The sequence below is a fragment of the Arachis duranensis genome, chromosome 2, assembly GCF_000817695.3.
Source record: "Arachis duranensis cultivar V14167 chromosome 2, aradu.V14167.gnm2.J7QH, whole genome shotgun sequence".
Classification (NCBI taxonomy): Eukaryota; Viridiplantae; Streptophyta; class Magnoliopsida; order Fabales; family Fabaceae; genus Arachis; species Arachis duranensis.
In genome coordinates, this window is record NC_029773.3 from 10,481,378 (window position 1) to 10,492,731 (window position 11,354).

Genomic DNA, 11,354 nt, shown 5'->3' on the forward strand with positions numbered 1-11,354 from the left:
CTTTGAGAGAGTGTGGGTGTACTGGGGTGCCGGTGTTAGAGAGAAAGAAGTCTATGTGTTGTAACAATTTTCACATAGTGATATTCTCTGGTTGTCATTTGACAACGGCCGTGGTTTTTTCTCCGGTAATTGGAGTTTCCACGTTAAATTCTTGTGTTGTGATTGTGTCTATTTTATTTCTCTGTCAAAGGTGTTTTCTCAAGGGGGAATGGTGATTTATTCCCAACAAATGGTATCAGAGCTTCGGTTTGGTGGGATTTATTCTTAGTATGCTCTGTGGTTGCAGCTTAGTCTGACCTTCCACATCAGAAAAGAATTTTGTCCTGTGGCTTGAGGTTGATCTTTGGTTGCTGTCGTTGTTGCTGGAAGGCAGTGTGACACTGTGAGAGTGTAGTTTGGAAAGGTTTTGGCTAAGGAAAGATCTGGTATTTAAGTGTGTCCATTGTGACCCACCTCTCTTTCCTGGGGACCCTTCCTAGTGCACGGTCTACAGTTAAGTTATACTATTGTCAAGTGCTCTTGAAATAGAGAAATTTGATGGAAGAATCAATTTTGGCTTGTGGCAAATATAAGTCAAGGATGTGTTGATACAATCAGGTTTGCACAAGGCGTTGAAGGAGAAGATCTCTGGTATGAAGATGATGTTCTCTAGAAGACAAGAAGTATCCTTATGGTATTACCGCACTGCCATGGATAAGGATAAGTTGTGGCAATCGGGTCCACAATTGCACACGGGCATTGGTTGGCGTTGAGATGCAAGGTGTGTGGCGGAATTAGGTCGATGGCTGAAGAACTTCCAGAAAAAGCCAATTTGGAAGTTGCACCATGAATTTTCAGCAAGGTTTCGATCTGTACCAAGGCGAAATGCTTGGAGTGGTTTAATTCCAAGTGAGTATACTTTCATGGTGGAGTATGATAGTTCTCTGAACTATGATTGTCGGTATAGACAATGGCAGCAAAAAATTGTCGGTGTTGACAATGGAAGCTGAAGATGTGTGACTATTTCAATCAAGGTGGAGATTGTTAGGATTTGGTTGAATTAGTCCCACATTGCTTAGGATAGCAAACGGAGTGGGTGGCCTAGGCTATAAATATGAGGCTAAGTTCTCCATTTGTTTTTGCACCAGTCGGAAACACTTTAAGCTTGTATCTGATTTTTCTTTTCCTCTATACTCTTTGATTAGAGAGTGTTGTGAGGTGTAGTTAGATATTTGCTTTGAGAGAGTGTGGGTGTACTGGGGTGCCAGTGTTAGAAAGAAAGAAGTCTATGTGTTGTAACAATTTTCACATAGTGATATTCTCTGGTTGTCATTTGACAACGGCCATGGTTTTTTCTCCGGTAATTGGAGTTTCCACGTTAAATTCTTGTGTTGTGATTGTGTCTATTTTATTTCTCTGTCAAAGGTGTTTTCTCAAGGGGGAATGGTAATTTATTCCCAACAATTTTTAAGCACTCGGCTCGGGTGCCAATGTGAAAAGGTGACAAGGTTGCTTATTTCTTCATTGCATTGTGCCTCTTTCCTTTAGCTTAATTAATGGATTATGATTGATTCTTTAGGTAACTGCAGAATTTTAAATATAACTGAGTTGTTTGTAGCTGTTTATCAAAATTTAGTGATTTAAGGTTAAATATAGTGGGAGGGACTAATGTGGGTATAAATTGGAAATGAGCTAGCTCAGCTAGCCGTTGGAGTCATCCTGCGTGGCCAAAAGACACCACATAAGCGCTTCGGTGATGACTCATCACCAGAAATACGCCCAGGGACCACTATGAGTGCTCGGAGCTCTATCTGGAAGACTACAATGAAAAAATTGGAATCTTGAGGACTACATTGGATAATCACGCGAATCTACTATGGGGATTTACTCTGAGTAAATTCTCATTTTGGTTTTTGAAATTCGTGCAATTATTTATTTTGGTCTTTAAAATTCAAAATTTCTCGTGCTTTTTCAGATTCTGGTCCGGACAGCGATTTGGTCCCTCAACCTTTTTCGTCGATGAGTCAGCAAACGGAGTGCTAATGTGACAAACCTTTGCCAATGTTAGATATTCTAACGATTAGATGACATGACAAGATTTGATTTTGGACCTCATTTGGTCCATGGAACCTTAACTTTTTCTTTTTCTTCTTTCTCTTGCTCCACGCCGTCCTTCTCCTCTCGTTTCCTTTTTTTTACTTCCATGTCTCTCACCTGACCCATTCCTTTCTCTTTGACTTCCCCTCCATCTTTTCCTTCTCCGTCGTGCTCCTTCTCTTTTTCTGACACGATCTCTCCTTTTCACCCTCGGTCCGTCGCATCCCCCACTCACCAATCACTATCGATTCGTTGGCTTTGATCCAAATTCTAAACTAAAGCCAAAGTTTGTTATTTTGGTATCCACGAATATGGTGGCACGTCCCAACAGTAACAACAACAGCAACAAAAGCAGAGCAAATAGCAGCGACAATAATACTACAAACCTTCACTGCTATCACTGCTATGGTTCGTTTCTTCACACCCCACTTTTTTCCCCTTAAAATTTAAGCTTTTAGAGTATGTTATACATACTTGTATTTTGTAGAACATGGCACTAAACACTCTGTAATTAACACAACACAAGTATAATCTAGCGAAATAGAAGGGAGTCATAATGAATTTCACCAAACTACAGAGAACATTAGTATAATCTACTCTTGAAATATGGGATGATCCCACTGTGCTAACATAACCACCTCTTCTGGTGGCAGATCAACCTCATCTTAAAAAGCAATAAAAATTTTAAAAAATGTCCTACCCTAAACATTATTTCATTTCATCTCTGTTGTTATCCTTTTGACTTGCATTATTATTGTTGCATTTTAGGTTTTCTCAATAGTTTTTTTTTAGAATTTTATTAATTTTACCACAATTTAAATTGAAGAAGAAGTCATGTCACCTAATTATTAGAGAGTCTAATGCGTCAAGATTTTGTCATCTCAATATCTCATTTATTGACTTGTCATCAGAAAGGATCGAGAGAGATCAAATTAGTATCCAAATATAAATTTGGGAGACTATTATAAAAAATTTTAAATTTCGAAAACTAAAATGAATAATTACATAAATTTTAAGAAATAAAATGAAAATTTACTCGTTAAAAATAAAATACAACTGTAATAATAATGTGTGAATATATATATATATATATATTTGATCATGCAAATAGTCGCGATTTTATTAGACAAATATATACTAAAAACTAATGTTATGATTCAAAATAAATATGACAAAAAAATACTATTATTATTTGAATAATAATATATTTTATGTATAGACATATTTGGTTAAATTAGTAAATTGAACACAAGTGGCCAATTCGTTCATTGGTTTTTTATCTGAACCGGCTGGTTCAACATCAAAATAAATCGAATTTTAATTTAATAAAAGTCTTGATGATATCTTAGCAATAATGGCAATAACATTGAATCATTGATGGTGATGATCATGATGACCATGATGCAAATAGAGAATTGGGTGTGGAGCTACCATAATCATTGGAGCGTAATGTTGAGGCCCTAAAAGTATGATATAAGATAATTTTCTGTATGTTAAATAATAGAAATGTATGTGAAGATAATATAATATATATAGAAAATGGGTGAAGTATTAAATTCGTCATTTATGTTTGGACTAATTTTATTTTTATTTTTAAAATTTAAAGTGTCTTATTTGAATTTAAAAAAGTTTATTTAACTTCAATTTAGTTTTACTGTTGAAGTTAAAATTAAATAATTAACAGAATGTCTTATATGACAGTAGTACAAAATCAAGGTTGATGATAATTTGGAGAATAAGTACAAGCTCCAGAAATACAAAATTAATCGTGAATGCATCAATACATATATTTATTATTTTTCTTACAATTTAAATGAAATATTTTTTATAGAACTAAGGAGAATGATAAATAAATATATGGATGCATGCAGGATTGCTTTTGTGCCTATGGAGCTTATACTTATTCTCTATATTATCGACCTTGTTCTTGTACTGCTGTCATGTAGGATATTCCGTTAATTATTTAACTTTGACTTCACAGTAATAAGACTATAGTCTATATTGAAGTTAAATGAATTTTTTTAATTTAAATAAAATATTTTAAATTTTAAACACTAAAACAGGATTATGTCTAAACGTAAAAGACCAATTTAATATTTTACTAGTAGAAAATTAAGTGGAAGTTGAAGTTACCTGCATTTCTTTATGTGGACTACATTTTTTTCTCTTCTTCCATTCATCTCTGATTCTCTCACCTTTACACACATTGTGAAAGAAACTTTTTAATGAGGTTATTACATGGTTAATTAAATTCCTTTTACATTCAAGAAAACTACCAACATCTTAGAAAGTAAAGGGTATAATTTGATTATTATATGCACTAATCTATATACTAGCTTATATTGGGCAATTGTTTATTTCAAGATATAAAAAATACAAAGGTGCATATATATATTTCTTTTCTGTTGGAATTTGGATCATAGAGCATGATGATTGGTTGATTACATAGTGCAATGCCCAAAACAATGTTATACTATATTGAAGCTTTTCAATGTCAAAATTTATTTAATTAGGTATGTATGTTACACCATAGGGCCCAAGGGTGTTGTGTTTCAAGCTTAACGAAATGAACTGATCTATTAAATTATTACTCAATATAGTTAATTAATGATATCCGTTTGAATGATGATTTATATCAACAATTCAGCATATCTACTCATGAAACTCAGAAACTAGATTATTGGGGCATGATGCTTGAATAATTGTACATGCTAATTATGGAGAGTAATTAGTGGGTGACGTCAGATATATGGCAGTGCTCCACACAGTAAAAGAGATTTCCCAAACTTAATTAAGAAAAAAAGTTGGTAAGATGAAATTATTCTCAAATCATATATTTTAAGTCCATTATTGCTCTATTTACAAACTAGTTTAATTTGATGACATGCAATGAACCTTTAAGAAAAAAAAAAACTTTAATCTCTTGACAATTTACTAAGGAATTATATACCATGAATTTCATCAATTATTTATAGTCATACAAATGGGATGGGCTGCTCTTTGTTTTTTTTAAAAAAAAAGTAAAATGTTTATTATGCAAAATTACAGCCAATTAACTAATCAAGAATATAAAATACAAATAAAATAGTGTCTTAGTTACCTCGGAGGGTCCGACCAACCAAGCAAAGAACAAAGTGGTGAAAGCAGCAAAATATTCCCTTGCAAATTTAGATGGTGGTAGCATTGTCCTTATCTGCCATTTTTCATGAATAATAATTGTAATACATAGTTATTATAAAAACAAGAAAGGAATTTAACTAGTTCACTACAACAAAAATTATTTTTAATGATAATTTATTTGTCTTTAGCAACAACAATAAAAATAGCCGTCAATATATTATTGACAATTAAAAATTAAGCATCTTATATTTTCGCGTTAAAAAAATTAAATGACAATTATAATTGATAATAAAGACTTTTTTATCGGTCACAAATTTTTTATAACTTATCATAACAATGCATGATAATAAAAATAAATATATAATTATCAAAAAATAAATTAACTAAAAAAATAGTGATCCTAATTTTATTGCTACTAAAACTAGTGTTTTTTTTTGTCTATAATTATAGAGGAATAACTAACTTGGAAAAGTGGTGGTAAATTACTTTTAAATTCTAAGATAAAATAAATTAAAACACCTTGAAATTATTCGTATACTTTTATTTAATAAAATTGATTGGTTTCTTTTCTTTATGGAATTTAAAGAAGAAATAAAAATAATAAAATTTTATTTTCTATTTCAATAATAATAATAATATAAAAAAAAACCAAACATACCCTTAGAAATACTTGGTTACGAGAGTTAAACCTAGTGATCAAGCCCTCAAATGGAAGAAAGAAAAGTTAAATGCGGACTGAAGAATTTGGATTATGTTTTCATTCTTTTTCTCTAATTCTATAATACTAAACACAAATTAAATGGAAGTGAAAGCAATAGAAGATAGAAAATCAATCATATCAAACCAATGAACTCACCAACATAAGTATTGGCCTTGGAAATGCTCTATCAAGTGCTTGAATGATAACTTCTTTCTGTTCATTAGAATTAAATTCCTTATAAGCCACCATCGCTGCTTCTACAAGGCTCTCATATCCACTCTTTCTATTACTGTGTCCTGAATAAGATTCAAAATTAAGGTGAATTAATCATATACACACAATTATATTTACGTAATTATAGAGATATACTGTATATTTTAGGATTCGGATCTTCAAAAATAAAAAATTGCTAGAGCAATAAAATAAGAGACTAATTACTATTAATTTATAACTTTTATGAGTCTTACTATCTTAATTTAATGGTGATTAAATATTTATTTTTTTGTTAACCAAAAAAAAATATTTTTCTCTTTATAAATCTTTTCATTTTAAAAGATCTTAGTCTCAGTTTTAAAAACAACTCAAAGAACAAACCTAGTTATACTAAAAAAAAATTAAGAATTTAGCTAAAAAGTGTCATAGAATTAAAACAATGATTGAAATAATTTAAATAAATAGTTTTAACTTTTTTTTAATATATTGTTAATATATTAAAGTTTATGATATATTTGATTTGTATTTAAAATTTCTGTTTTTCTTTTTTATTGTAAAATTTTTTATAAATAAAAAATACTGAAAATAAAAATCTTAAAACAAAAAATCCTAAAATTTCATATTTTCTATTAAATTTTCTTAATTATAGAAGAAGAGGAAGAAGGAAAAGAGAGGAAGGAATTAATTAACCTGTTGATGCTTGAACACTTTTTGATAAATGGTTTATAGCTAAGTGATCAAACCAATTATCTTTGTAGACATTAGTTTCTTGAGCAATATTCTCAGCTGGCCTTGCAAGAACTCCAACTACAAAGGGAGATTTTGATTTATGCTTCAACTTCATCATCCATTGATAAGGTGAAGTTAGTGTTAGACTATTATTGCCATGTTGTGCCATCATCATTTTTGCATCCACTATTATTATTTTTGAGAGGGAGAGATAAAGAGAGAGAAACAACTATGGAGAATAGAGGGATATGAATGAAGATGAGAGAAGGGGTTTAAATAAGAACAAAGAGTGCATGAAAAGCATCTTAACAAATTGGTAGAACACAAGATTCTAGTTCCTCTTTGTTTATTGGAGGCTTTCTTTTGTTGACTTATTACATGACACAAGATGCTGCGGTGCATAATGAAAATAGATTGACAAAATTTTTATCTCGATTAATTTTATAAAGTGTGATCTTATATTATATCCTTTTTGTTTTATTTAAATCTTATATAATGTAAAATTGTACCATGTAAAATCAATTAAAAAATTGAAACAAATTCATTCTCGTGTAATACAAATATATTAACTAATACTAATATATACTTGAGTATCCTAGGTTAGAGAGGGGGGTATTTTTTTTATAATTTATCTGTTTTATAATTTTTAAAGATAAAATAAGAATCAAATATAAGACATACCAATTTTATGAAATTTTTTATTTAAATTAATTAAATATATTATTTATTGAAATACCTAAAGTACAATGTATTTATTGAAATACACATGTTACTTTCGAATATTATGATCTAAATTGCAATAAATCCATATTTATACAGTCGGAATGTAACACGTCATTGAATTTCAAAGAAATGTCACATTTCGTGTATATCCAGAATAAACTTAACTTTAGTTATACTATATGGCAAGTACTCAATCATCAAAACATGAGTTTAATAGAATTTGAATCTCCTCACCCGAAATGTGACATGTGTATATCAATAAATACACTATATTTTATGTATTTCGATAAATAATATATTTAACTAATTTAAATAAAAAAATTCCCATTTCATGAGACATACTGACATACAAGATAATTATAACAAATATATAGACAGACATATATCAACATATAAACAAATTGATAAAACCAAATTGACACTTTAAAAAATATTTAGGTTTTCTTTTTTATTTTCTTTGTGTAACAAGGAAACGGTTGTTTAGGAACCCCAAATTAAGCAGTTAAGATCGCATAAAAGCAACATCAATAACTAATTTACATCATAACATCACAGTTCTAAAACAAACTACTTGCAAAAGAGAATCAAGCTAAATCCTACTTTGATCAAAGTCATCATAATTAAAACAACCTACAAGTTTTGGTTTCAGTCAACAGCCATATATATAAATTAGAAACTTAACAACAATGAATGAATCACTCATTCAATCATTCCTTGGAGGTTTTGTTGATCAAAGACTTATGAATGTGAGGGATGACACCACCACCAGCAATGGTTCCTTTGATGAGAGTGTCAAGCTCCTCATCTCCTCTGATAGCAAGCTGCAAGTGTCTTGGTGTTATCCTCTTCACCTTGAGATCCTTGCTTGCATTCCCCGCCAGTTCAAGAACCTCGGCTGTCAGATATTCAAGGATGGAGGCCAGGTAAACTGCAGCAGTTGCGCCGACACGTCCATGAGCTTGGACCCTTTGCTTCAGCTGTCTATGGATACGACCCACAGGAAACTAGAAACAAACCATATGAATATCAAAAACAAAGGGGCAATGATATAGCAATAATAGACCTCTTTCAGAAAATGACAGAAACTCCCAGCAACCAAAATTTCAAAACCACTCAATACTGTATAATAATGCATACGCTTTATCTTTTTTTTAATAATGATAAATACATGTCAAGAACCAAGAGGTTATGCATCAACAGAAAACAATAAGCAAATGCAGTATTCTAGATATAGATGTGAAATAACCCAAATGGAAAACAGTAAATACGTCCTACAAAATATACAAACTGAGATTAAGGTTCCACTTTCCAACAATTTTAAAATGTAAAAATATCACACCTCTTCACACAAAGGGAATAAGTGCCTAAGACTAGTAGGTGAAGAAAAGTCAACCATTTAAATTTTAATCCAAGGAAATCAATGTGGAAATTAAAAAATTGTTGTAACATAATAGCCATAGCAACAGAACTATTTGTTTCAATCACACTATCTCATGATTGTAACATAACTTTGGAACCATACATTAAAGATAATTCATTTTTAACTGATAATATAAAATGTGGTTATGAGTGCAGATCCATCAAAACTAAGAAGAAAAACAGAAAAGTGAACAACTTTAAAATCTAAAATCCATTCCACTTCACACAAAGGGTATCATTTACCTACATCAATAGATTATCTAAAGTCAACAAATCAATCTCAGCAAAATCACAATGGAGAGTTGCTTTATAGCTATGCGGATCTATCTAGCTAGAACTAACTAAAATACAAAACCATTCGGAAATCTTACTTTATATTTTATATACACATTACGTTTAAAATATATCATAAAACTTACACCACAATCTCCAATCCCTACCAAACCATTCTTTTTCAAATAATAATAATAATTTTTTTTTTAAATGGTGCACAATTTAACATAAAGATTTAAAATCAGTAAACACATTTGACTACGAAAATAAATAAAGAGAAAATTAAAATCAGAAGAAACGAAGAGGTGAATCTTTACCTGGATTCCAGCACGAGAAGAGCGAGAAATAGGTTTCTTCTTATCCTTGTCTTTGTCTTTGTCTTTGTTAGCTGCGGTGGTTTTCGCTGCCAGAAGACCTTTTCCCCCTTTTCCCGCCATACCTAAACCCTAAACCTTATTCAATTTCACAGAAAAATCAACCTCAATTTTAAAATCACAAACTAAAACATAGAATTTCAAAGAGAGAGAAATAGCAGATTACCTGAGGCTGAGAGAGCGAGAGAAGTGTGAAGAAATTGTGGAGAGAGACAGAGAGAGAGAGATTATGGAGTAAGAAGCATTCATACGACTATACGAGTCATTAATATGAGTTAAATGAGCGTTTTACTTTTCTTCCGTTTTTATTTAATTTTGAATTTTTATGAAAATAAAAACGAAATCTAAAAAGTGGCGCTCAAAGCTTTGTGTGCGTGGGAAAATAAAAATTTTACAAAATTTGACGGAGAATTCAAAATTTTCACACCCTTCTCTTCTCACCGCTTTCCCAAATATTTTTAATTCTCAGGGCCCAATAACCGGATAACTTTATTGGAGTTAATTGTTAGGTCCATTTTGGCCCACTATATTATACAACGAGTCTCAAATTTGTTCGCTGTAATCTATATGCTTCTTAATATGCTGTATTCAAACCAAGTTGGGTTGGTCTAGTGGTTAGTTCACTAGTCCGCTTAATTAAGTGTCGGGGGTTCGAATTGTGTATGCAGCAATCCATTGGCCAGCGACAAACCCTTAAATGGAGCTTAGAAACCAAAAAAAAAAATAATATGCTGTATTCATATTTGAATTTTGACGAAATATAGTATAAATATATTGTGATATCTAAAATTGGAAATTGTCCGATCTATTTAACTCAAAAAAACATGCTTCGTTGCTTCTTGCTTCTGATGATAATAACAGCTTTATCTTGCTCTATTTATAGTGTTGGTGCATGCTAATATACCACAACTACACATTATTAAAAAATAATAGTGGCTTGATTTAATGAAAGGAAATGCATCGTTATCAAACTAATAAATTAACCATTAGATCAATTTAATTTGGTTAATACAGTGGGGTATTTCAATTTTAAATGGTCTAATATTTCATCCTTTGGCCTTTAGACCCCTTTGGTATCAAAAGAAAAAAAAATAAAAAAAAAAAAAAAAAAAAAGACAACACAAGTTGAACACAATATAAAATTTTAAAAATAATTTAATTAATTAAACGTTAATCCAGATAAATAACTTAAATAACATTTTTATATTTTAAAATAAAAATTTTGAAAATTCCAAAAAAAAAAATAAATTAAGCACATACAAATTAAACACAAAAAAAAATTAATTATTACTGGGATAACATGATCCACATAACAAATTAAGCACCATATCTATATGTTTTATTATTAAATATTTTTTATACACCTAGTAGGATAATCGGGTCAATATCCGTTTTCTTTCAATTAATGCTACTTTTATCTCTCACAAATTAATTAATAAATTGAAAAGGGTTATATAATATGCATAGTATGTATGTGAATTGAGGTTTATCAAATTGTAATTTGAATAAAAATGATTTTGTAGAATTAATTTTGGGTAAAAATAAGTTTATCCTAATATGATTTATGTTTAATAATTTTATATTAAAATTGGTTTTGATAAAATGAATATTGTTTGGATAATATTAGTTAAAATCACTTTTAGAGAAATAATTAGTTCATTACTAAAAAAATATAATATTAAATTATAATGTTATTTTTTTTAAATATATTTAATCTTTTTTTATAT

The 11,354-nt window shown here is 30.1% G+C and overlaps 2 protein-coding genes across 3 annotated transcripts; both read right to left on the bottom strand.

Annotated features, from left to right (window-relative positions):
• Nucleotides 1-2,351: 2,351 nt before the first annotated feature.
• On the bottom strand, nucleotides 2,352-7,085 carry LOC107473513 (beta-carotene isomerase D27, chloroplastic-like). Its single transcript, XM_021135022.2, has 5 exons — nucleotides 6,800-7,085; nucleotides 6,053-6,192; nucleotides 5,177-5,269; nucleotides 4,210-4,271; nucleotides 2,352-2,514 (listed from the first exon to the last, which is right to left on the bottom strand). Exons 1-5 carry the CDS (start codon nucleotides 7,011-7,013, stop codon nucleotides 2,352-2,354), a joined length of 672 nt encoding a protein of 223 aa, XP_020990681.2. The 5' UTR covers nucleotides 7,014-7,085.
• Nucleotides 7,086-8,069: 984 nt separating this feature from the next.
• LOC107473473 (histone H2A variant 1) lies at nucleotides 8,070-9,940 on the bottom strand. Of its 2 annotated transcripts, none has more exons than XM_016093042.3 (3): nucleotides 9,794-9,940; nucleotides 9,571-9,705; nucleotides 8,070-8,565 (listed from the first exon to the last, which is right to left on the bottom strand). In XM_016093042.3, the coding sequence occupies exons 2-3, from the start codon at nucleotides 9,688-9,690 to the stop codon at nucleotides 8,269-8,271; spliced, it is 417 nt and encodes a 138-aa protein (XP_015948528.1). In that variant the 5' UTR covers nucleotides 9,691-9,705; nucleotides 9,794-9,940; the 3' UTR covers nucleotides 8,070-8,268. The 2 variants fall into 2 exon arrangements, with proteins under 2 accessions (XP_015948528.1, XP_015948530.1); XM_016093044.3 differs by having other exon boundaries at nucleotides 9,571-9,699; nucleotides 9,794-9,934.
• Nucleotides 9,941-11,354: the final 1,414 nt, after the last annotated feature.